At 37.7% G+C, this 27,934-nt stretch overlaps 1 protein-coding gene across 2 annotated transcripts; it reads right to left on the bottom strand.

Annotated features, from left to right (window-relative positions):
• Positions 1-50: 50 nt before the first annotated feature.
• Positions 51-27,869, bottom strand: PGAP1 (post-GPI attachment to proteins inositol deacylase 1). 2 transcript variants are annotated; one of them, XM_021555354.3, is made up of 27 exons: positions 27,678-27,869; positions 23,494-23,647; positions 20,794-20,969; positions 19,983-20,154; positions 18,735-18,895; positions 17,114-17,166; positions 16,883-16,949; positions 15,752-15,857; positions 14,005-14,060; positions 13,819-13,902; positions 12,437-12,486; positions 10,843-10,894; positions 10,560-10,637; positions 9,570-9,645; positions 9,220-9,293; positions 9,078-9,129; positions 8,348-8,414; positions 7,366-7,501; positions 6,985-7,023; positions 5,814-5,907; positions 5,073-5,163; positions 4,661-4,858; positions 4,294-4,426; positions 3,847-3,897; positions 2,515-2,738; positions 2,080-2,184; positions 51-1,270 (listed from the first exon to the last, which is right to left on the bottom strand). In XM_021555354.3, the coding sequence occupies exons 1-27, from the start codon at positions 27,828-27,830 to the stop codon at positions 1,132-1,134; spliced, it is 2,841 nt and encodes a 946-aa protein (XP_021411029.2). In that variant the 5' UTR covers positions 27,831-27,869; the 3' UTR covers positions 51-1,131. The 2 variants fall into 2 exon arrangements, with proteins under 2 accessions (XP_021411029.2, XP_021411030.2); XM_021555355.3 differs by having other exon boundaries at positions 7,366-7,474.
• Between the last annotated feature and the right edge of the window lie 65 nt (positions 27,870-27,934).

The following is a 27,934-nucleotide window of genomic DNA, read 5'->3' as shown; positions in this document are numbered from 1 at the left end:
ATTTCTTCTGTTGGCAAAACACATGCCCAGGGGACAGAATTCCTTACACATAGCTATTGTAGGCTTTATTATAAATGGCAGTCACTGTAGCATCTAGGCACTAAGATAAAATTTATACAGAGCTAATAATTACGGTCAGTAATTCCCACTATTACTGAGTTTGCCCACATGCAGAAGGTAGCACTGTATGGCAGGACAGGAGTTTGCAGGGTTGTAACTATTCCATATTCATTTATGTATTGGCATTTATTAGGAGATGGTTGAGTCTCTGTTTACAATAGGAAAAAAGCCTGCCTTGTCTACTTAGAAAGAGTGCAGCAGCTGCACTGTTAACTCACACCATATCTCAAAGTTTGGTAGCTTCTACATATGGACAAAGTCCAAGGATTAATTTCAAAATTCCAGATAAAACTGACAATGTTTTAAAACAACATTACAGCAAATTGTTTATGAATCTGCTGGTATCCTTCCTGAATAGAAAGCTACATAGAATACTGTTGTCTTCTCACTCTCACAAAAAGTAAAATGTGTAAGACTAATCTCACAAATGTTCAACTCACACTGATTGAACAAATGATTTGATAGAAATAACAGTTCTATATAAGCAGTACATTCTAGTTTGTCTGGACACAAATGTGGCAGCTTTTGAATTTAACATAAAATAATTCAAAGTATACTTGGCTGTGTGGTTTTTGTGATAGTCACAGTGTGCTTGAAATGCATTGAGTTTTAACCAGCATACTTCAGACCTGCAAGAGATGCAAGTTCAGAACACAGACACTGCATGGCACAGTGAGTAAAAAATGTCTGTTTTCACAAAGCAGTACAGTGGAATACCAAAGTGTCTACAAGGCAGAGTATTGAGATGTTGCACCGGTATGAGTCATGTGCTTATACACAGTTAAATCACTCCAAATCACTCCATTTTCAGAGACATGAAATAAACACCAGGAAAAGTTTTCTAAGCAACATGAATAAAACCATGAATTTTCTGTAAAGTATTCACAGTTCTGTCCTCTTTCCCACATAATGTAAACTACTGATCATATTAATTTAGGCATTTCTGTGTTGCAATTTTTCCCATCTCCAGTGTTAAGTTTCTAGGGTGCATTGTCCTATATAGAATGAACATTACACAAAACAGCACAGCACATGTAGAAGAAGAGAAAAGGTTACAAAGTGTGGGACTCTGTATAGATGCATTCGTCCAAAGGCCAGCATTGCAACAGACAAAGGGAGTGGAATTTTGACTGCAATCTTCAAGAGTTTACTGTAAGAATAGAAAGAAGAAAAATTATCATTTTGTGGCCACATATGCAGAAAGCATGCAAATGCCATATTTTGTTTTCCTTTGCAAAGTAATCTATATTTCAAGGCTTTGTTAATCTTTAAAACTGAACAACTAGGTCTAATATGCCATAAAAATTGATGCATAAGGAAGAAAAATTATTCGAAAATGTTAATGTCATTACAAATATTAATTTAGAAATTTGTTCTCTGTAACATAGGAAGACTGAATGGCTTAGATCCCTTGAGATAACAGGTACTGATCAAGAGGATAAATGACATTCATTATTGTTGTCATTCATGAGGCACTGACTAGTTTCATATCTCAACAAGAAATATTCTGTCAGCAAAACCAAGTTCTCAGAACTTCTTAATCCAGTAGAAAACACATTATATTTCTACTCCCATAAAGGAAGCTACAAGAACATAACTATAATCCTGTAGAATTCCCTTTTCCTTGTACTTGTCTGACAATAATTGCTCAATGTATTTGAATTCTGTGCTTGAAAGGATTCAATGAATCATGAGTTAAAAAGGCACATTTCAATAAATTGTTATGCAGCCAATTGCTTAGACAGCATATACCTAATTTATTTCCATGTGGCAAATACAGGGGATTTTTTCCTCTGAACTGAAATAGAGGAACTTTGCACACATTTTAGCTCATCTTTTAGACTTAACCATATGAATCCCTATAGAGGCTGAACAATTGCAGCATAAATTAAGTTTTATCACAAAAATGGTAATTCACAAAGAAGCAGGAAAGCAAAACTAGAGATTGGGCTACAGTACCTTGATTTCACTTCACAAGTACTTGAATTCATTAGAATTTCTAAGATGCACACAAGGATAATAGCTGTGGATCTACAGGGATCAGGATCAAGTCTAACACTGTACCTGCAAAGAAATGGTTTAAAAAGCACATCACTTCTAAACTAGGCTGCCAAATAATATCCATGTGCTGATGACAAAAAATATACATGAAATCTATATGGCATCCTTGCCTGATTTTAAACCCCTTCTGAAACATTACTTTCTTCAACATATCACCAATTCACTTAACATCTATTTACACAATAAAAACCAGACAGGATAGAGAAAACAATAATAAGTAACTTTAAAACTGTAAAGTAACTAATAATGTAAAGAATCAAACATTTATAACTTTTATTATAGTCAAAGGTTCCCGTAACTTTCTTCCACCTTAGTGTCAACTTAAGAATTTACCTGAGATTTTTTAACCAATAAATTAAAGATGGCAAGTTGAGCAGCACAATCCATGTGAATAAATTAAGGACTGTAATGTGCATCTTAAGACTGTTAACAGCTTCAGCAAGTGTTTTGCTGTTGGAAGGAGACTGTGTTGCTTCTGGAATGCTGTCCACTGAACACTGGGCTTTGAATGTGTGTGTACTGGAGTTCTGTGAAGTTTCTTTTGAGTGGCCTGAATCCTGGAAATGAAAGACAGAAGTCACAAAAACGTGCACAGGCTTGTAAGAACCCATGCTGGGGAAAGAGGAGGGGATAAATATCCTAACAGTATCACGCCAGCTGTGATTTAGGAAGAAAATCTGCAATTTATGCCTCAAAAAGCCACCAAAGCAAAGTACAATTTTAAAGTATCTAAATTTAACCAGAAATTTCTCATACACTAATAGTTTTTATATCTATGGAAGAAAAGAATGGAGACTGTAGGTGCCCTGACACCAGTGAAATGAAAAGGAGTTCCTGGAAGGGGGAAGAACAAAATAAAAGGAGTAATAAAGCATGGGAGTGAAAAATCACAGATGACCATTCACAGGAAAGATATAGGAAGTAATGCAACTGGGAATAAAATATTACCTATAGGAATAAATAGGAAAGATTAATGAATGAGTTGGCAGATACTAACTTCCAGTTACAGAAAAAAACCCCACAAATGAAACAAAATATTATACAATGATGAAAGGAGAGGATTTCAACTAAACACACAAAATATCCACTCAAAGAAACCCAAAGAAAACTTTCATCAACTTTTTGTGTCAGACTTTGTTCTATGCTTATAAAAAAAAAAGCAGGTAGTTATCATATGCTGTTATCCACACCTGCTTACATATTTTATTCTATTCTTTCAAGTAACCCAGAAAATAAAGTTCACACTGCTGCAGTCTCAGTCCATATTCATCTAATACATTCTATTTGTCATCTCTGGACTAAAAAACCCTTGAACTGCACATGCTGCCTCTCTAGAAAAGGCAATTTTACCTGCAGTATAGATTATTACCTAGATTTCTTTTTTAAGATAAGCCATGCATAATACCAAAATTGAGTACACACAGATTAACAGCATTTGTCTAAGAGTTCCCTTCTTAGATGACAAGTTCACATTACAGAAACTCTGAACAGCAGCCATGTGTGATGGAGCAGGCTGCTCATGGCCTGGCTGCTCTTTCACACCACACAGGCAGCAAGTGAACTACAGCTACCCAGTCACTGCAACACAACCTAGGAGTATCAAGGTAGAAGTTTGCCAGACAATTTTTGGCCACAGTTTGGAACAGAAGCAGGAAACGGACTCACCCTGTTGTGCATGTTTTGCTCTGCTCTTAGAGTTACATGCAGTTTTATAACCTGTAAGACAAGCAGTTGTTTGTTTAAGTAAGGATTCTTCATACAAAAGCTGTAGTACAGTAGAAGAAATTGAGGAGTCCTTACTCTTCACGGGAATGATCAGTCTTTGTTTTTATAATATTGCCTAGTTATAATTTTCAATTATCTGCATTGTTGTAGTGGGCATGTGGGAGACCACACATTTCTTTGTGAGAAGTATTAACAAAAGAAGAAGAAAAATTCTACAAGATTATGACACTGATAAATTAAAAATATCCATTTCAAGCATGAGAATAATAACTTTCTTTTATGTATGAAAAAGGGTGATTTGGATTTTTACTTTTAACTTGGGGTTAATTCAAAGCACCTAAAATTTTCAATTCAGTTACAAATACAAAATGTTTAGCCTTTCAGTACCTTGAACAAGTATTGAAGATAAATAATGAGTACAGCAAATGCACCACAAGTGGTCCAGCTAACCAAAGCAAGAGATACCATCCCACAGAGTCTGCTGGGTGTAATCAACTTATCTTTCTGAAGTTCAGTAGGCCTACAAAAAAAAAAAAAAAAAAAAACAGAAACAAAACTCCTGTTGTACTTCTTCCCAGACATCAATTTCTGCTTGCTTTCAAACACAGATGTCTAAAATCAATTGTAAATTCAATCTGCCAAGAATTCAATCTTGCCCAAGCATTCACACAGAAGCAAACAACCAAAAAAACCCAAATTGTCTGGGTCAGAGTCATCTAGAAGAGCATAATTATACAGAATCATGTTGTTTTACCTAATCAGAGTTAACCATAATGAAGAGAAGAGTCTCAGAGATGTAGAGAAAAATACTCCACTCCAGTAGGCAATGCCTGTCCCAAAAAGAAATAGAATCAGGGACACAAGGGGGAACCATGCATCCTGACTACTCAGTACAGCAGCATCCACCTCTGGTAGTGACAGTGATTCCCATATCTCTCTAAACCAGTTAAACCTGCCAAAAACATGAAAGCAGTATTATTTATCATTTCCAATTGCTCTTACAGTTAGATATCTATCATCTATTCCTTCTATTACAGTCTTCCAAGCAAAATAACACACAGGTGTTTATAGTGACTACAAATAAAATAATATTCCTCCCCAGCAACAGTTTTACTGTAACTTCTGCTTTGGAAGCTGCTTTAGACAAATAAATGATGCAAACTCACCCCTGCAGAAACACAACAATGCTTATAAGAGGTTCTACTTTGTAGGGCTTTGCTGCCCTAACTAGTTCAAGGGAGAAGTCTGAACACTGGCCTAGGATCAAGAACAGAGAGTATCTGTAGTTACTGTAATGAACTTCAACAAACATCATCCACAACAAAATATAAATTCAGATAACGATGAGCTGACTTGAAAACAAGATAACCATGTCCTGTCTAAGTCCTGCAAGGCTGCATACTTTACCACCAAGGCCCTTCTCCACTGGGTCACCCACATTAAGGCAATATGGCACATAAGCTCCTAGAGACATTGTGGAGTTTGTTACAAACACCCCCTGAATTTTAACAACAATGCATTTTATCTGCAGACATGACAGCATAACAAAGCTGCAATGCAAATCTCATCTTCCTGCACATTTTCTGCATGTTAACAATGTATTTTAAACTTTTACATGCACTTTTAAGTAGATTTCTGGTAATTCTAAACTACTGTGCAACGCTGATATTTCACAGAGAAGGGACTGCAATTTAAAATATTAAAGATTTTCCTACAACACAACCTTGAAGAACTACCAGCTAAGAAAAAATAAAAAAGAAGAATACAGATCCAAGTATTTCCATAAGTTGAATGATATTTAGCTTGAAAAATTCACATCTAGCTAGTCTTTCATCAGTAAACTTAAGAAGCAATTTCTCTAAAAACACTTGTGACAGAGAAAAACATACAGATTTTTAAAAAGCTACCTGTTGATCTTAATGTGCTCAGTTGTCCTCCATAAGTAAGAAGAATACTAGAAACAATATAGACTGGAAAAGCACCAGCATGGAACCTTACTATCTGAAAGACAAGGATAAAGGGATAACTTCACTTCTATCTATAAAAAATGTAATTTCCAAACACATACACAAATATTATCATGAAGCCAGAATGATAATGAGATTAGAAAATCTTTCTTGAATCATCCAGTTTCTCATTTTAATGCATATTTAATAACCTCCAATAGCGATTAATGTTATAGATAGAAAAGACTAGAATATTATAGATGAAAAAGACTAGAATATCTCATAAGCAGCTAATGAAACAGGTTTGGATAAATTATCAAATTAGAAACAAATGGGGTTTTTTCCTGTCAAGAGAAGTATGAAAAAAATCAACTATCACATTTCAGTAAAGTAAGTTTATAACAATTTAAAAGCCACTTTCCAAGCAAAATCTGAATATAGTTATATATGCTTTTAGGCAAAGAACTTTTGGAAGCAATTACATGCATGTATTAATTGGCTTCCACTCTCCCAAATCATGATTAATATACCAAGAGACTATAAATTCTCGTAAAATAACAACAAAATGAAAAATCCTTGCTCTAAATGTATACATTCACATAGAGAATCTTGCCAGTTTTACTCCAGCACTACACTTAGGTGCTTGCAAATTAATTACTCTTTAGATCCAGAGAACTGCAGATGGCCAGTCTATTTTTACTGATCCCCATGTCGAAATGTATTCTTCATTGATAACCAAAGAAGATTTCTTGAAAAGGAGCATATGGACCTACTTAGACTTTTCCCCTCAACTTAATTGATGCCAAATGTATTTTAAAGTTTTAACACCACTGACTCATCAGGCAAGAAAGTTAAAGTGACCTACAGATATTGAGCTCACCACAAAGCCACATACTCCACATTTACAGCAGCTCTTTAGAGCTAGAGAGCTTTTCTGCTCCTCTGAGCACTGGGGCCTGACATCCATCCAGGAGAGATCTTTGGCAAGGGAAAAAGTTGCAAAATAATCATTGAATAGTGCTCCCGTTGGCATTAAGAAGGAACCTGATGTACCACAGTAAGGAAGGGAGGACGTAAAAATTTCTATAGATGCTACTGAGATAAAAAACAGTTTAGTATTAGGTTTTCTTACTTGCCCAAGAACTTGTAGAAGTGATGTCTTCAGAATTACCTTGGAAAAAAAAATATTGTTTCATACATTGATAAGCATAAGTAAAAAATACTTTAATTTTTAAGAAGCAAACTTAAGTTCTAGAATACAGCAATCTCACAACTAAAATGTATAACACCTTGCTATTGACAATTAAAAGCAAATGCTTTAAAGTTTTAGAGTCCAACTTTCAGTACTAACCCACCTGTTGCAAAACACTTTTAACACACAAAGGCCAAACAGCCCACCTTTAGATCTGCTTAGTATTTATTTACATTAATTAGCTATGGTTTAAAAGACTGAATTATGCAAAAAATTATCCAGCAATGCAAACTAGCCATAAAATAAAACTGTTTTACTCACTTCATACTGACAGTCTGGGGAAGAGTAAATGTTTAACTCTGGAAGGCTGCTGTCACTGTGAGGCTGAGCAATGTGCAGTTTGGCAGAAATCTCAACAAGAGATGGAACTCTGAAACAGCAACTTACATGGTCACTGCTGTCCTTATAACCAAGCAGAAAAACCAAACGTGTCTCAGTCTTCACAAATGCACATAAAGCAGATCTACCACACCAAGTTTCTCCTCAAGCTGTGACAAAATGGTGTAAGGAACTTGTTTATCCTGTCACAAAGAACTACATAACATCCTCAATTCCCTCTCCTCTGAACTATCCTGGGATATGGCACTATAAAAAGCAGACAAGTTCAGTGAACACACTGCCTCATAGAGCATACAAATATACTGAGTGCCAGGGCTGGAAAGAACATATCCTCCAGAATACAATTCAGTTTCCTGCAAGTCTTATGCTGCTGGAAAACACAGGGGGCTGGAAATTGTGAGGTATCCTTCAGACTTCTAAAATAAACTAGAAATACAGTTTTCCAACCATCTGAAATACAGTCAGGTTGTTCAACTTCATAAGTGACAAATATATTTCAATCTGTATCATTTGATTCTGTCAGGACTATGCTGCTGAAGCAAACATAGGGCTGCTGTATAATCCAAACCCTGGCTTCCAGGACAAAGCCAGCATCCAGAGCAGCCACAGCTATCCACTTATGGGAAGGTCAATGACTATCTTGAGAATTTCAGAGCAGCATATCTGACTTCTTTTACAGGAAAACTAGTGAGAACCATTAAGCAAACCATAAGTAGGTATTCTTATTCTAGAAAAAGGCAAAACAACTTTGTCAACAAGGGCAGAAAGCTAAATGAGTAAAAGATGCAGAGGCCAAACACTTAAGACTGGAGAAACTGTCTCACATCAGAAATATTTACCACAACAGGATGCAAATATTCTTAAAAAAACGTATCAAAAAGTTATTAATTGTTAAAGTCCTTACTTCGCTACAGTTATTGAGTCTTCATATGACCAGGGGATATGAAGTCTGTAAACACTTGGTTTTCTTTCTGAAATGGAACAGCATTAAAAAATAAAACTTAACTAAGAACCAGATGTGGCAACTGTCTCTAAAAATTACATGGCCAGTAAAACAAAGGTGCCACACAGATCACTACAGAGAATCTCTGGGCTTGCAATGCAGATCAGAGCAGTTAGCAGAAAAATGTTTAAACTCAGGTTGTTACAGGACAAGACAATGAGACATAAATGTTTAAAGGAAGAACAGTTATGAGAAGAGTTCTGCTTTTCAGTATGAAACAAAACCTCAGTCTAATAGAATTAATCACTTTCTTTTTGTTTGAAATAGGGTCCTTTAGCAACCCATCCTGTTTAAGCTTATGTAGCTCAACATTCAAATTTGAGTCCCTTTATCAGCAAATAAATATCCTAGCCAAATGTGCTTTTCTCAAGAAACACTTTCAATATAAGGCAGAATCCTGATGCAAATTCAACTTCCGTTTGCTGGGAAATAAGAAAAGCAAACATTAAAGGACTAATTCCTCATTTTTGTTGATCCGTCCTTCTTAAAGTGTGAAGTGAGAGATATTAGCAGACATATTTGAACAGATTATAACAACATGCCTAAACTCCATTGCATGAGAAGATTTTAGTTTCTACACATTTTCAACAATTTGTTTTATAAATTTCTATTTTAGAAGACTTCTATTTACCTTTGAGTGACTGGCAGTGACTGTCTATATAAATTTTGAAAGCTTGATATATCTAGAACACAAAAATAATAGAATTCACTCAACTTTTCTCCCTCTTTCTTTTAAGGTTACATTACCTTAAAAACTTAAGTAGCATTCTTACTTGGTTGAAGTGCTGGAGCTGTACATTGTAAAGTAATCCACTTGAATTTAATAGAATTTTGCTTGAAGAAAACCCTGTAAAGGATGTAGTATTTTCACTTATTATATAAAATTATGTGAGAATGCACTATATTTTCAGATTATTTATTTTCCAGGAGAATTACATACTTTCATATCTGCTAGTCTAAACCCCCATGTTTCTTATTTCTTGGTTACTAACAAAAGCAGTGTTAACTTCAGTGAAAAACAATCCCTCAAAACATCCTAACCTGACATTTTTAGGCAAATTTATTATCCAAAGGTTAGTTATATTAGTTTTCCATTTTTCCAAAAGCAGTATGTTATACTTACCAAATGAAAAAAGATGTGTTACAGGAAGCTGGACTGCTCTGGAATCCTCTTTGAAGAATTCACAGCCCAAAGTATACTGCAATTGAGGATATTAAAAACAGATCTAAACCCAAGCACAAGACTAGAAAGCCTTTGACTTGCCAAATTACAGTTCTCAAGTGATCTCTCCTCTATCTTTGCTTACCCTGAAAATTGTGCATTATTAATTTCACTTCAAGATGCCTCTGTCACAACTATCTGAAGATGCACTCAGAGAAGAACACCACACTAACTTGTGCTGTGAATAGCTTCTTGGATCATAGATTAATATACCACAGAGACTGTAGCTGTGTCACAGAAAGCAATGTCAGATCTGATTAGATTGGAAATTCCAATCCAGTATTCTGCCATTTCCAGGACTAACTGGAAAGGCCTGCCTGATCCAGATGGGTAGCACACTAAGCCTTCAAATATCCCTCTTACTGGGATCCTGAGAACCCTTGATGCGAAGATATCAATCTCATTTGTGAGATTCAAACTGTTAAACTCTGCACAACTCAGTCTCCTACATCATTTGTGGTTTAAGAGCTTGCAGAGATATCTGACCTATGCCTCCCAGAATCCAGGTGTGGTGCCTTCAATTATCTGTATTCTCTGCTGACCTTGGTAAAAGAAATGACTGTTCAAAGGTATGAACATTCAGGAAATCAATCAGAGTATTAAGAAGAACAAGGAAGATTACCATTAGAATCTCCAACAAGAACTCTCAGAACCGATTTGAGAACTGTGGCTTTGTACATATTTCAAGTGCTGTTCATGCCTTATTGTTTGGTATTTTATAAAAGTGTTTCTAAGCTTACAGAAGCTACTTTCAAACCACGTATACTGTGGGTCTATGGCTTCTCAGAGTAACTTAGCACATATTTAATATACTTCCTTTTCCTCTTGTCACATAACCTGAAAGTTATGAATACACTAAGTAAGTAATTTCTGAATGTCGTATTTTTTTACCTTATTGCCAACTGCAGGTGGTACCTGAATGACAACGTGGGACAAAGAAGGATAGTCCAGAAGTTTCAGCATTACAACCTTAAAAAGAAAAAGAAAGAAGTAGCAAAGTCATTAGTGAACATACCCCTTAGCTTGCCCCTTGCCAGTTCCTAGCTGTCTACCTCTTGTACCCTCTTCCTGTGAAATACAATCTGTTCAATTCTCCAAACAGAATTCCTTCCTCTATGACTTGCAACCACCCCCTGAAGCACCTCTCCCTCCTACAAGTTAGGTACACACTTACCTTGGTGGTTGGAAGTAACTCAGCTCTCCAAGATAAATCAGCAGCTTCCAGGCTGTAAAAATTCATGCACATTAAAGGATGAACAAGCTCATTATGCAGGCCCAGCGTTACAGCGGTGGATTATTAGGATTAATATACCAGCTTCTCTTTCTCTCTCTGAATTAACATTTTAAATTGAGAAGAGATTTGGGTGCACTGCTACCACAGTAATTTATCAAACTGCAGTAAATTCAGATAGTGCAAATCTTATTTATGCAAAACCAAGCTAAGCAAAGCTCCAGCTCTCTCATACAGAAAACCTGCAGCACATATTAGCCAGGCAGCTCAGACACAAAATAGAAACTTTTCATGAGCTAAAACTGCACTAGCATTGAATTATCATGTAGTTTTATTGGCATCAGTTAAATATCAAAACCACAACTTTTCCTATGAAAATATCTAAAAGGGATCATATAAATAAATACAATTATTAGCTGTTAAAGAGTTTGCAGCGGTTCTAAAATGCATTCACACACTGAACTGCAACACATCCATTTGGTCACTTCAGGTTTTGATTTTTTTTGACTACCAGAATACTGCTGTTTCTCTAAATAGTATTCATGACCTCAGGACAGTCCACAGCCAACACACTATTGTTAGATGAGGTTTAAGTAGCAGTCCTGCACTAGTAACGTGCACTTCATGCTAATCAAAGGTCCTACAAAGGAGTAACAGCTGACTTCTTGGATCAGGAAAAAGTAATTGTGACATTTGGCTGGAGTCAAGACTCTGGCTGTACACCTCAGTGAACCCAGAACGATAAAAACTCTGCTAGTTCAATTTTGCCTGGAAGTTTTCCCTAATTTGAAGGGTTGATTAAATTTACTTAGAGTTTATTTTACAAATTCAAACTAAGACAATGTTTTAAATCTATTGTGTAATGACTGTCATAACAAATAAGCACTAAACCAAGCGTCCGTCTAAATACTTTTCATATGACAGCAGCAAAGTTGAAGATAGAGATTCTTTAATCCACTCTTTTGAAGGCTCTGTGTGACATTTAATGTCTTTTGTCACAGGATTTTAAAGAAACAGAATAACAGAGTGGTTTGGGTTGAAAAGAACACTAAAAACCACCTAGATTCCAACAGCTCTGCTGTGGACAGGGCAGGGACCCTCTACTAGACCAGGTTACTCAGGAGCCCATCTACCCTGGCCTGGAACACTTCCAGGGATGGATCATCCACAGCCTCTGTGGGGGAGCTGCTCTGATGCCTCACCACCCTCACAGTGAACTTCTCCCTAACATCCAGCCTAAACCTGCCCTGTCATTTTGAAGCCACTATCCCTTGTTGTGCCACCTCATGCCCTTGTGAAAGGTTCCTCTCCAGCTCTTGCTATGAAGGTCCAAAATACAGCTCCCTGAAGAAGAATATCACCTATTTTAAGAAAAGCTATTCTTTCCTGTTTTCCTGGTGATATAGAAAGCATTAATTATTTACAATAACAATTTTACTTCCAATCCCTTCCTACCAAGGATAATTTAGAGGCTTTAAATTCAAACACAGTCTCACAAAACCCATTTGAATAAAGAACAGGAACTGTTCATGCTCACCACATTGATGAATTAGTGTTCATGCAGCCATAAATCCAACTACTTGTGTCCTGTAAAGTCAATACCATAAAATACTACATTACCTATGTGTGATTGCATTTATAAATATATTAAAAATACTGATTACTTCAAACAATGCAAGGGTAAAAACTGATGATAATTAAAGGACTGATACCATAATCTTGTAATTATAATTGCAAAGACAGAAAGGTGGAGCTTTAGAGTGGATGGTGGGGATTTCTAGAAACCATTTTAAATAATGTCAGTTTGTCACACTTTGTATGGATAAATACAAGGTTAAGCAAACAAGCTTTCCTAATTTCTCTTTCAAAAATATCCATCTTATGTATCATGTTTAAGCTCTTCTAGCTAAAAGAAACATCTCAAGGTACTGTGTTAAGCAGAAGAGGAATATTTTAGATATTTAATGTTCTACTGCTCTGTTCCTTGAGAACTTAAGTGTTCTGAAGCAATAGCACCATGATGTAGCTCTAAGATATTTATTCTGTACCCCGCTCCTCCCCTCAAGCTGTACTAGGCCCATGTTTCAGACACTATAACAAGGGCCAAAGTTATCCTATCAAAGCACAGCTAAGATCACAACATACATATAAACACTGAAGGTGCCACTGAGAAAGACAATTACAAAAGCACCAAGCACAGACAACTGCTGTTCACAATGGTGGTATGAATGGCATCTTTGCCAAGGGGAGGAGTGGCATCAGGGACAGGCAGGATGAAACAGGAAAGCATCTCAATTTTCTTGCCACTAATGTAAAAGACGTGATTCTGAAAAGTGCATTTATCAATCTTCAGTTTGCCAAGAGATTAAATTCATTCTTGTATAAAACACTGAAAAAAAAATTTGGCTGAATGTATGTGTCTCAAGCTAAAAAATACAAGAAATGCTGCACATTATGGTGTTTCCTCTTCATCTGTCTTCCATTCACTTTCTCTGCTTAGTGAAAGATCTCTGCAGCCTTTCAGGTTCACTTAAATTTTATTATGGAAAAGCAAACCTATAAACAGCTTTCCCAAATTAGAAGTATGGCATAAGCAGAGCACACTAAAAACAACTTCTTTCTTCCAAACCATCAATACAGAACTGCACTAAATTAAAGGACACAGTAATATAGAGCTAACCAGAAGAGTTGGAAAGGAAACATCTGAGGTTCAGGTGGCATTGAAGGTTTCAGATCTTGAATACCAAGTGAGACATGCTAAAACAGGTAGTACCTCTGACATGCATTAGGCTGTAATTGTAAATGGATGGCAGCAATTTCAACAGCTGCTCATTAATTATCTTAAAACTGCAGCAAATGGAAATTAAAAAGACACATCTTTATAAGAGAACTCCAGACATTAAGGAAGTATTTTCTCACCAACATACTATTTTCACAGTAAACATGACTGTATGATATTCTGTGGCTTGCAAGAGGAAATGAGAAATATTTTCCATCAGAATCCTAAAAAAAAAAAAAACAAACCCAAAACCAACTGATTAGTAAAAAAACCCAAAACCAAAACAAAAACATAAAACACACACTGGGGAGAAATAGATTACTTACATTGTAAACTGAGTAAGTCCATTTTGAGCCTTTGACTGTAATCCACTTGAAAGCTCCTAAAAATAAGTATTTCAGTATGCTGCACTGCAGGAACAATTATCCTTACAATCCAAAGTCTTGTATTTTACTGATCACCAGGTCTTATCTCCTATCCATATATGGATGCAAACCTTATGTGCTTTAATCAACACTGAGGATTGGTACTGCTTACAATTACATGCAACAGTTATCATCAGTTACACAGGAAACAATAAAGGCCTAGGATTCTGTTACCAAATACTAATGATAAAATAAAAACCCCATGGATCTTGAAACAAAATAAAGGTAACAAAAACAAATAAACATACTTATATTTGTGTACTTATAGGGTGAGTGATTAATGATGAGGCAACATTAGGAACAGCCCAAATCTTTGTTCCTGTCAACATTTTAGAAAGCTAATACAGAAACTTGTGCAGAAGAACATCAGCAAAGTGAATAAAACACAAAAAAACAGGAGCAGTTTAAAGATATGGCTAAGGAAAAAGAGTAAGACAATAGTGAAGAGATTGGAGTACAAATAATCCCAACTGTCATGCAAAGAGGTTGTATCTTTCTTCCATTTAAGGTGAGTAACAAGTTAATTATAAAAATTCAGCTAAATGTCAAGAGGTCACCATGAATAGGAAGACAAAAGCATGAAACCCAATTTAAACCAATTTTTCTTATTGCTAAAAACTGACCCAAAAAAAAGGTAACCCTCCCAAAAAATCAATTTCACAACCTCTCTGGGCACCTGTTCTAGTGTTTGACCACCTACCTGGTGAAATATTTCTTCCTAATACCTAATTAGAATGTCTTTTGTTATAACACGATTTCTACTGCCAATTGTGCTATTGTAAACCTCTGATAAAAATCTAACTTCATCTTCTCTCCAATTCTTCATTAGGTGGTGAAACATGATCCCCCTCAGCATTTTCTTCAGGGTGAAAATCCTCAGTTCTCTCAGCCTCTTTCCCCCATTTCCTATGCCCCAGGAACTGCCTATTTTGGTGGTCTTTTGCTCCACACTAATTTCAGGATATGCCAATGCATAAATACGTTCACGTAAAGAGGCTGCCCAAAACTGGACACCAAAGTACAAACTACACTACAATGTCTTACACACTGAGAACATTCCTGAAATAAAATGGTTTGTATAAAACAGTTCAGCCCAGTTCAGCAAAATAAAGCTTTGCCCTACAAAAGTTGTGTTTAGTCCTTAAGACTCTAGGCAGTCAAAATCTCTCACTTTTAACTCTGCATCCTTAGGAAGGAACTTTACAAGGAAACCCTTAGTGAATAGTTCATTTCACCCTGCCATGTCATGGGGAAAAAGGAAGTGATTGATGGAGCAGATCTGAGTATTCAGATCATAAAGTACCACAATGGCTCTGCAATACCCATCCAATCCCTCTTGCAACCACTGAAGGTAAGGCTGCCCTTCTGACATCCAGCAATTCCCATTTTCTGAGATTTTCTACTGGACAACCTGGTGTAAATATGAATCCTCAGAATCCAAGCTATATAGAAGTGACAGATTTTGCACCTACCCTTGTTAACCAATTTAATACCAAAACCAAATAAAAGCAGATTGGTTAGGTCTATAACCTGTATTTTAGTTTGTCTGAAGGAGGACAAAGTGTATTCTGAAACTTTGTTAGTGACAAGATTAACAATTAACAAAGCAGTATCACTGAATCCTATTCAAAAGACAACTGCTGCACACCTGTGAGGTGTGTAAAAGCTTCAGGATTTTCCTCAAACATCTTTGCAGGGTGTCTCACAAAGTGGTGATTCAGTACAGACATTCTCTTCTTTGGGTCTTCAGTTATCTAAAACAAGAGCACATTATCAATTTTTTACCAAAGTGTGTGATTTAAGATCATCTCATTATCACAGCTAGCAATACAGTTTTGTGGAGGGAAGGCAGGAGAGATTGTTAGAAGACATTGAGCCCTTTCTGTTCTAAATTCAATGCTCTGAAATGCCATCAATAGTCAATCACTGCAATACAGAAAATCTACACATTATAAAGCACGGCCAAAACTTTCAGGAGTTTTACATCCTCACGTACTCATAACACCCGGAAACCATTCCATTAACACACATGCATTCTTCCTGAAATGACACTTAGGGCACAGCTTAAGAAAAATTCTCACATTTAGGCTAATCCGAGTTCTCATATCCAGCTGTATAGCTACACTGGGATTCACTTTTGTTTGGGGTTGGGATTTTTGTTTGCTTGATCAGTTTGGTTTTGCTTTTTCCAAATAGGCCTTCCAGGAATAATTTTTATCTATTCCACTTTCCAAAACTGTGGCCACTACAACTGATTTCTGAGAAGTTTTACCCTCTAGCACAGTCAGTGCTGTAGAACAACTGTACTGCTCTTTTTATCTCTCTAAAGCACACATTAAAGTAAGTACACATGAAAAATGAGGTGTCTGTCCCAAACAGCCTCAGAAGGAACACCTGAAATCCTTCCTCTTCTGTGTCGTGGGCTCTGCTCTTATTGAGAGGTCAAATTCACAGCTACAAATCTAACAAAATTTGTTTATCTGGTGCAAGGTCAACTGAACCTGCTGCTTTGTGGAAGAAGTGTTCAGCCCACAGCTCAGCTATAAAGCATCAAGCAGTCAATAATGAAAACTGAGCTAACATCTTCTTATTTTTGACTCTTTGGCCAAACAACACAAAGGGATTTTTCAGTGACTGGAACAAAATGAAAACTACTTTCTCAGTGTGATTTAGAATAATTAAGAAAGAGCTTTCTGTAAAATATCTCTCCTGATTAAACATTCTGGGATGGAAGAAAAAAGGTTGATGGGTAAATATACAGAGACCACTTTATACAGACCTGCCTTGTATTTTCATCTATGAGATCAAAAAGAGCTCTAATGGTAGCCAGGATCAATTCTTTGCACCTAGAAGACAGAATAAGTAAAATTAAATCTAGGAATGAAAGATCCAGGTTGATAAAAGTGATCAGAACAGACTTCACCATAATATTAAAGTGAAGTTAAATGATGGTAGAAAGTGATAACAGTGGAGAAGAGAGCTATGCACAGACAATGTTCCATTGTCTTACCACACTATGGAGAGGTGGTCAGTTGAGGCCCAAGCTCTAGGCACAGCTGAGCTCTGTTCAGGTGAAGAAAATGGTTAAGTTTTTGTTAGTACTCAACATTCTAAAATTATATGGAAAACCTTCCCCTCCTTATTTAAACATATTTGCATAATTATTAAAGAACAACCTTTATCTTAAGAGTTTCAGGGCTTAAGGTACAACAGAATGACTTCTTCAGTCACCCATCTTGCAAGCGCTGAAGCACGTGCAAGATGGAAATTACAAAACAAAATTACCAAACTATCTATGCTAAATAACAGACACTAACAGTGAAAGGGCAGAAAATAGAGAGGAGGAAAACTTACCAAAAATTTTTTCAAAGACTGCTTCTATGACTAATCTTGCTATTTTAATAACTGATCCTAGGACATGAGAATAGCAGCATGCCAATGAAAGCTGCTGTTGAGAAACCAAGGGCATCCTCAACATAAAGAAACATCAGAACACCACAAAGAAAGACCTGGTCAGTCTGAAGCCATTACTTGCTTTAAATGGATTTCATGTACTACATTTTAGGGCTTAACACTATCAAAAAAATCTCCCACAAATGGAGCTCATCAACCTATTGCTCAACATGAATAAAATAAACTATGAACTATTAATGCATCATTGGGAAGAAAAAAACAAATTGAACAATAACAACCACAAAACAACCTGCAAAACAAACCAAACAAAAACCAGAAAGAACTGGTACCACTACCCATGAAAACTCATGCAAAATTCTGGTCACCAACACTCAAGAGAAATGAAAGTAGAGCAGATGCAGAGAAGGGTTACTAGGACAAAGGGAATGCAGAGTTAATCCTCTTAGCCTAGCAGGATCTGAGCTGAGCCTATTTATAGACAGCTTTCTGTACAACACACAGGGAGGTAAACACCAAGGGAATGACAGATATTTCATACAACATTTTAAGCAGATGTCAGAAAAAAGGCATTAAAAAACTGGCTTCCTCAGTAAATGGAAGTTGGAAATTACAAATTTGCCACCTCCTTCTGAGTGTTTTCCAGCTTCTCCATTGTCCATGTAGGAAACAAATTGATGGAGAAGGGATGGAACAACAAACCTAAATGCTTTCTGATGACCCTTGATTAATTTTGAAAGGATAGATGCCCCAAAAAGCAGAAAATTGTTCTTAATGATCCTCTACATCCTTTCTATTCCTAAATTCTACGGAAAACAACAAATACAAAAAGAAGGTGCTATGCCAGAGCTCTCTTTTATAATAGAACACTCTACTTCTATACTACAAATTCACCTTTCTGCATATACACACCTCTTGCAAAAACATGGGGAAATAAAACCTGAGTTCTGGAACTGAAGAAGTGCAAGCAGGTGGTAAGAAGAAACAGTACCAAGCAATAGATGATTCCAGTCAGTGCCACACATACTCCTCCAATGGAGGCTCATTACATCAACTATTTTTGATTTTATAACCATACAGTATCCATCTAGTATTTGAACATGCAGTATTTTCATACTGATTTACACTATGCTGCCCATATAGACACTAATACATGCATTACATTAGTAACTATCTAACACAGTTCCATGCAAAACCAGAAAAACAGTTTGCTTTTTTACCACAACAGATAAGGCACTGTCATGTTGACTCAATCTTGGTAGAAAAGCCAGTCCTGAACGAACTTGGTAATCTCTGAATCCTCCCGCCACAGAAAGGGTGGTTAAATTTCTTAAATCTTGGGCCTTTAGAATCCAATGATTGTTTACAGCTGTATAAAAATCTATAAAATATATTAAAATCAATCACCATTTTCTCATAACCCTATTTGATATACCAAAAAAAAGCTATATAAACATTAACTAAAAGTTTCTGTAAGACCCATGGGAGACATTTGAGTTCTGATTATCACTTTTAATTCATGTAAGAGAGAAAAATTATTGTTTTAACCCAAAGAGGTAGCAGTTAGGAAAGACAGATACATTTTCTGTATCAGCTGAGCACATACATTGTTAGAGTAGCAATCCATAGGTTTATTTGAAAGACAAACACAGATTTACTTGAAGACCAGAAACAGTCAGTAAGGAAGAAGCATTGCACTGAAATCAATTGTAGGATGGAGAATTAATACAAGCACAAATAATCAAATTCAGTAGCTAAAGATAATCCATTCCTCTTGGGTGTCACAGAGAACAATGAAAATTAATGTCTGTTCCCTTCCCTTCACCAATTCCCTCAGTATCTACACGTAAAAGCACAATTATCACATATTTAATCAGTATAGTTTAATCAAATCTAGCTTTTCAGGAAGTGTATAGTACATGTGTAAGGATATACTTTATTTTTATGCCACACTTATTTAGGTGAGGGGAAAATACGATCTTTTTTGTACATATTTAAAATACATAATTACATAAATACATAATCTATATTTGCACACTCCCCTCTACAACCTCTGGGTATGAAAAACATTAAATTTAGCACCTTTTACAGAACTAATACTATCTCATTCGATAAAGAGAAAAGTCATTACAGAGGTCAAGTTTCAAAAGAGGAGAAAGAAAAGAAAGAAAATATGTCATTCACTGGAAAGCTTACAAATTTAGTAACATGCCCTGCAACTTATTAAATTACAAATTATTGAGAGCTCCAGGCCTCACACAGAAACTCAAGTCCACATAATCCATTCTATATGACACTTGAGTTTCTCTGAGTATCCTGGGACCTTCAACTACTTGAGTAACAAAGAACAGATTGATTACAGTAAATAAAGCAGCACATTTTGCTGTTGATTTGCAAGAATCTTCCCCACTAAAGCTTGAGAGGATCAATAAAGAAATACCATGTGATTAGACAAATGCAATACTCACCAGTAAGGTATTTGTCTAAAGGCATTACAGGTGCAACGTGAGGTGTGGCTTGTGTAATGAGCAGGTTTATAAGTTCAGGCTTAAAATTCTTCAGAGTGAGCAATGCTCTTGCAACAAGACCACCCATGGAATGCCCAACTATTGCTACACTGCTCGGTGCAAATTCTCGATCCTTCAGCAAAGAGCAACCAGACACATCAGAAACAGATTTGACATTGAACTATTCTTATCACCTGTAGATTTCCTCCCCCTAGCTCCCCCAAATTAACTTATGGTCTTTCAAGGACAACATGAATTAGTATCAACTTAACAAGCTTACAAACTGAATTAAAATTTAGTTGCTATCTCATGAAAACGTACTTATATGAAGTATCCAGCTCAAAAGGAAATACTGTGTAGCCTTTGTAAGCTTAGTAAACTTAAGCTGATTTTAATTTCTGAAACTTTTAGGAACAGAAGACATCAAAGAACTTTCCCAGAGAAAACTTGATGTAAGGCAATGAACATATATGAATATTTTAGTAAGCTACAGGTGTTTACATCTCTACTAGAAAAAGACATCAATTGTGCATAGAAGTATTTATTTAGAAACACAACACAGAACCTCCTTAAAGCTCTGGGATTGATGTAAGTACTAAAAATCCGTTAAAGAAAAGTACTTCTCTACTGCATTATTATCACCTTCCAATATCTAGACACATTAGAAAGTCGCCCTCCCCTACTCATCACTCTTCAGTTTTGCAGCAGGGAAGGCAGCCCAGAATTCCATTCCCAAATGGAAGTGAATTACTCAGCATGTGTCACTACTTACCTTGTACAACTTAAGAATTACTTTTATGCACTCATGGACAAACTTGGTCTGTTGTTGCAGACTACCACCATACAATGCAACCAACTCCTCATTAAAGTTGACACTGAAGAAATTAAAATGATACTTGAAGTCAACATCTTCTGCTTTTCTAAGTGCAATGGAGCCAAGAGAACGTACTAGAAAAAGAAACCACATCAATTGGAACAGTCCAACAGTCACTGCTCAGCATCACTTTAGCAGAAAAACAAATTAATACGTAATCAATTAAGAAAGAAATACACTAAATCCATTGTTCACCTCAAGTAATTTATAAAAGACATTCTAAACCAAACCATTTTTTTTTCAGCTTAGTGCTGACAACAGAGATATTTTATGTCAGGAACAAATCTATACAAGGATCATGTTCCTCCACCTTAAGGCTGCTTTTCTCATCTCATTTGCAACTGCTTGGTACAAATGAGAAGGCATTCTTGATTCCAACTGTAGAGGCAGCCTTACTGCTAGGCTTTCTTGAAACTCCTTTGAAGGCCAGCAACTCTATGACAACACTCCCAAATACCACTAAGATAGGTATGGGAGATTGCAAAACCAAACCCTAAAGGACACTTGTCCATCTAAAACCTCAAGTGAGAAAATGTTCACTTTACAAGGTCTTGCTTCTGACCTGTCTTCCCTGTCTGACCCTGGCTACTACTCAATACAGCCTTTTGTGTGCAGAATTGTCCCCAAGTTTCCATGGAGACAATGCAGGATGGGAATAATAACAGCTGCAAATAAAAAGGCATGGTAGCAGAAGTAGAAAATAAAAGAGAAAATCCCAAAAATACAACAATATATAAAATAACAAATGATGGTCATAAAGGTCTGCCCAAATCCACACAGGAGCAAGATTCTTTTAAGATTCTCTTAGGGTACAGGTTAAGAGAACAGCAGAACCCTCCTTCTCAGATCATAGTTTATGCAAAGTCTGAATTTCGTACATTTTACAAATTTCATTTTAGTGCTCATGAAAGATGATGAATTAATATTTCAAAAGTGCCTGTAACACATCAAAAACTCCTGAAAGTGGGCTGTGAGTGAGCCTCTTCTTTCAACTCAGAGGACAAGAGGAAATGGCCTTAAGTTGCACCAGGGCACATTTATATTGGATCTTAGGAAATGTTTCTTCCTCAAAAGGGTGGTCAGACATTGGAACTTGCTGCCCAAGGTAGTGGTGGAGTTGCCATCCCTGGAGGCATTAAAAACCTCTGTACATGTGGCACTCAGGGACATGGCTTAGTGGTGAGCTTGGCAGTGCTGGGTTAATGCTTGCATTCCATGATGTCAGAGCTCCTTTCCAACCTAAACGGTTCTATGAAGATAACAAAGGCAGCAGCAGCACCTATCTTCATTGCTTATCAAATATGAATATATTTTAAACAACTATAAAAATTACAATAGCAACACCTTCTCTGCTCATCTAGGCATCAGAATAAAACTGTGTTACCTCACAATAAATTCTGAACAAAGTAAGAATCAATATGAATTCATTTTAACAGAAGTTTTGCAAAATGCACAGATGATGTACTGGCAGTCTTCCTAAATCCACTCCAAAAGGAACATGACTAAAATATTTATTGTTCCTATAGCATGCAGTACTTCTACTCACCTAGCTTTCTCTTCATATATTTCCTTTTGATTTCTAAAATGCCCTGAGAGTATATTCTATTTCCTGCACAGTGATGTACTGCCATGTGTTTAGAGACAGCATTAATTCACAGATTTGCAGTATTTCATGCACAATCACAAAAGTCCATATGGTACCTCTCATAATCATTATGTTTATAATCTTCTTTGGATGCTATTGTGCCTGGAAGTCTGTATGGGTTTTCTGAAAATACTAATTGGTAAAATACACTGTTATAAGCTAAGCAAGTACATTCTCAAAAAACCCCAGCTCTCTAAAGGTTCTCTGAAATCAGGTAATTTAATAATCAAGTTTAGTGTTAATATAAGGAAAAATTATCACAGTAAGAAATCAGGGCTCAGACTATGCTGGTTTTCCCCACACAGATCCATTTTCTAACATCATGAGTGGGTTATTTACTGTTTCAAAGCACATTTTAGGGAACAAAAATAACAGTCTGACAAACTCAGATGGGAAGGAATAGCAGGTACCAAAGTAAATATTGAAGCACAAAACTTGATGTACCATTAGCTCTGGTATTCAAAAAAATGAAGATGCTTTAAAACATTAAAAGCATTTTAAGCATTAAGCATTTAAAGCATTAAAATGCTTTAAAACTAGAGGGCAAGCTTAGATGATGCTGATTTCTATAGCATGTAATTCCTTTACATCACAGGTAACAGATGGTTCAGTTTCTCCTAATCAAATTCAGGTCGTGTTTTCTTTGGCATTCACTGCACTAAACACTGTTCAAATCAAAACCAACTAGATGTTTGCAATCAAATGTACAGCAAGGGTGGAGTGCTGCTAGAGGACAGCATAAACTGTACTGTTCCTTGCTTTCAAAAGATATTACAGCTTAACCATTCAACCAATTTCAAACAAAAATCATGCATCCTGACTGTTTGGAATTAAACAGACTAACATGATCAAGCATTGTGACTCTGTCTGGTATTATTTCAAACAGAAAGCTACCAAATGCACAAATCTGAGAGCTTTTTTGTAACAAAGCTATAACTCAGCTAAATACTCACCTTGTTTGTAACTGCCAGCATTCCCAGGCAGAAAGAGAACTGGAATTCCTGTCAATAGGAGATTTTTGTTTTCTTCAGCATAGTTCCCTTCCCCATAGAGATACAGCTCATATGCTGGGTATCGTCTGGCTGTTTTCTTAGGTAATTTTATTTTCTATTGCAAAAATTAAAAAGAAAACAAAACCCTTGTTTATAGAGTTACAAAGAGGAAAATACAGTGGTTATCTAGCCATTTAAATGATCTGGCATATGTGGCTGTAAATTACAGTCTAAAGAATACAGAATGAAAAACTCGGTTTGGCTTTAAAAAAGGACTAATTAAAAACAGCATATCAAACAAACTGTTTAAGTAAGTATTACTGGGCATAATGAATGGCTGCAGTTACTTACTCTAAACAGTGATTACCTTCAAGTAGCTTTGAAACAAGCTGCAAATGAATGCAGTTATTTATCTATCAAAGCTGCACATCTTTGCAAAGTAAATCCAGCCTTATAGGGCAGGGAAAAGGAAAAAAAGGCATGTCAAAACCCCACCAATTCTCCCAGGAGAGGAGAAGCTGAGACCAGAAACTGGGGCACAAGAGTGATGCTAACAATTCCTGATGCACTGGAATGGTTCTGGAACCCTTCCCAATGCCATGGATCTCAGCACAAGGATACAAGAGCTAAACCTAGAGAGCAGTGGGTGTGGGAGACTGTCAGGTAACACCTGCTGCCTCGGGGAAACTACAGATCTCGTGGGAATTCTCTTTGCTGAATTTTACAGAGATGTCACCTGCAGTGGGAGCTCAAAAAACAGCAGCTACCACCTCAATACAGCTCAGCAGAAAAAACAAACCCGTGCTTCTCTGAGGCTTTTTCTGTTTCCTTTTCAGAGCTGGGCTTGTGGTCTGACAAAGCACCTGGTGCTGAACAGCTCCAGGTCTAATGTACATGTCAGCTGTCACCTGACAAGTAAAGCCCTAACCTAGCACACATCTGAGTCACAGGATTAGGATCCCTAAAAGAACAAAATCTCTGATCCCAAGGGCTAGGTGAGGATTAATCTTACACCAGTAAGTCAATCTCTTAAGAGTCATAAGGCACTGTCTTAATTAAATGTGTTCTTGTTTACTACTACCTTGGTTTAACACCTGCATATAGGTTGGTCGGTTTATAATTCTGAGTTTCTAAGATACAGATTTTTAGATTTTTTATGAATGCCAATACACTCATTCCAGTATTTGATTAATTGTTAGAATTATATAACAATTGAGAGAAAAATAAGATAATACAAAGATACATGTGTTAAGGTTTAATTTATATTTTAAGGAAACAATTTTACAGAACAAGGTCAAGACTAATCTGTTTTGCACCACAAATCTCCTGTAAAGTCTCTCTTAATTGCTTCCCTGAAATAGAAGCATCTTTAATTCAAATAATGTATTGTTTTGTCTCATTTGCATCTACCATAAAGGTGATTTAGCTTTAATTCTGTGCCCCCACACTCCTTCCCTTCCCCTGTTCTTGTCTATCTCTCCTCAACTAATGACTATATTTTTTCCCCCTTGGCCTCCAAATTTTTTGGTATACTGGTTATTTGCAAACTATTCTAATGATTTTTTTTTGTAAAAATATATATATATATAAAACCTCTATTCTAGGAGATGTATCTATGTGTGTGTATTATCTACAGTATTTTAATTATCTTGATTCACTAACACAGTGTGAGAGTGTGAGTTAAATTCTTGCACCGAGAACAAGAAAATTTAAGCTTCATTCAAGGCTTATATCTTCATCCTTTGTTTTTTTCCCTTTCTTCATCATCTTGCCTTTCCAGCTTCACTGACCTCAGTGTCCCAGTCTCATTCCTCTCTGCTGCTTCTCTTGCAAAGGCTTTCAAAGTAATGTGTAAAAACCTTCAGGAGTTCCAATTACTAAACTAAGAGTGCCATCAAGATGTGCTTATATGGCAGATCAAATCAACTGTTCATCCACAGAAACTTCCTGGTTCCTTGTCTTCTCAAAAACTTTTATAGAACATAAAATAAACATGCTGCTCTTCCTTGGGGCAATGTCAAATACAAAAACCCACACAACCCATGAGAATTGTACTGTGAAAATACTGGGGGGTTGGGGTGCTCATTTTGGGTAAATCAGTATTTAAATATTATAATAAAATGGCAATGTATAATTCAAAGGAAAAGAGACACTCATGTTCCATGACAGTGAGTTTAAACTGTGAATTCCCAAGACACTGCTTATGTAATCAGTTGTAGCAAGCTACAGCAACTTTTTAAAATGTCAATGCAGGCTTTGTTTTTCACCCTGGTTCCGTAAGAAATTAGGTTGATGTGAACAAGTCCTCATTACCAACTTCTGACTCTTGCCAAGTACAGCTGAACAGGACAAGGGCAGGTTAAATTCAAGCACTGCAATTCTAAAACTCGTGCAAAAAAAAGATGATCAATTACTAGGCTGACTATGAGCTAACCCACACTGAAAGGCATAAAAGAAATTAAACTTCTTGTTTAACTGCTCAAGCAGCTGTTCTGTAACGTGATACCAATCCGTAAGTAAGGACAGGTACATCCCACCCGAAACTCCCACCCTGGGATTCCCTACGGAAGGCAGCGCTACACACACAACAGACACCTCCAACAATGAAGAGCTGCTTGTAAAGTACAATACCTTAGCAAACCCAAACGAATTCACAATTTGCCCACCAGCCCAAAGTACTGTTTCCTGCACAGTGAAAGTGATTACACAGGAAATAGAAATTCCACAGGGCAAAGCAGTCAGCTGTGACTGTATCCCCTGCATCTCCTGTGCAGCTTTAAGCCTTGCATCCTGCCTAAAGATGCCTGGAGTTTAAGCCATAATGAGTAAATACAAAAGATGTGGTGGCAGACAACATTTCAGGCACCCGCCAGTAACATCACATGGATTTTGCCAGTAACTTTCTGCACGCTGGCTTCAGACTGAAGCTGAAATAGGTTCTGGCTGCCAGGAGATCTGAAAACTTGCTGCATAGTATTTAAATACTTAAAACTGCTTAAATGAATTTGTTCTACGGCACTGACAAAACAATCCCTGTAGCCATACCAAGTTCCTCTTTTGTAGGCTGAGATGGCTGTATCAAGGTTAGCAAATAAAGGTTAATAGATCCAAAAATTAACTTTCTGCTTCATTACGAATTTAAACACTGAAGTTTTGCTTTTCATCTTCTTTACTGTGCAAGCCAGCTTGCAACCTACCTCTGAACTGTGTTATTGAGAATAATTATTATTTTTTTCCAACATGAATTACATCTCAGATAATGAAAAATTAAATGTTCAGAACTTAACCAATTATGCTTTTAATAAAAGAGAAAATACTGTTGTATTTACTACTATCAAAAAGAGAGTTTTCTAACAACTGCGTGCTGCAGCATTACCAGTGAACTTAAAAACACACATTTACATCCTTCCACTACTAAGCCAGAATAGTGTGTGGAAAACATCAGTTCCAGGAGCAGTCCCCTGTCTCAAACTGATCCCAGGTTTTCAGAGAGACTTCTAAAAGGCAGTAAGCAAAACAAGAGGCACCTCAGAGGGATTTACAAGCTTTCCCATGTATGTTCCGGGACACGCCACCTCCAAAGCGCTCACCGAGAAGACTTTGCACCACTGCTCACCACCTCGAGAAATACACTGATAATGAAAGCTCAGTGCTGCGTTTTGAGACATTGGCTACTGCACACCACGAAGTCATGAGAAGGGCCATGAAATGCAGGGCTCGGCCTCCTGGGCACCGGCAGTGCCGGCACAGGAGCCGGCCCAGCCCCTTCCTCGGCCAGCACCCGCGTAGCTCCCGCCTTTCGCCGAGCCGCACGAACTCCAGGCTCCGGCAGCTCCGACCGCGGGCGGGTTTCGCCCGCTGGCAGCCCCGGACCCCGCCGGTTACAGGTGGGCGGCTCCTCCGCCGCCCTCGCCCCGAGGGGCACGGCCGCACGACGCGGGCACAGCAGCGCCCTGCCCGCCCGGCGCCGCTCACGCCGGTGCCCGTGCCCAGTCACCGCCCTGCGCCCCAGCGCGGCGCCGAGCCCCGAGCTCTCAGCCCGGGGCTGCGCTGCCTGCCCGGGGGAGCCGCGCCCCACGCTCCGGGCTCCGGCGGCAGCGCCCCGGGAGCCGCAGGTGCCACCTGTTACACCCCGCCGCACTCACCAGGTACTCGGGGTACTCGTACATGTAGGTCATGCTGCACCGGTTCTCCTCGTAGAGGAACATCACGTCCCGCACGCCCAGCAGCACCAGGGCCGCCAGCGCCCCGTAGAAGAGCGCTGCCAGCGCGGGCAGCCGGCGGCCCGCCCGCCCCATGGCGCCCCGCGGAGCGGAGCGCTGCTCCCCGCGCACACGGGCACGGCGGGGCGGGGCGGGAGCGCCGCCGCCCGGGAGGCGGAGCGGGAGGGCGGCCGGGCCGG

The sequence above is a fragment of the Lonchura striata genome, chromosome 8 (assembly GCF_046129695.1).
Source record: "Lonchura striata isolate bLonStr1 chromosome 8, bLonStr1.mat, whole genome shotgun sequence".
In the NCBI taxonomy this organism is placed as follows: Eukaryota; Metazoa; Chordata; class Aves; order Passeriformes; family Estrildidae; genus Lonchura; species Lonchura striata.
Note: the sequence above shows the minus strand (reverse complement) of the source record. Positions and strands in the feature narration are given on the sequence as shown.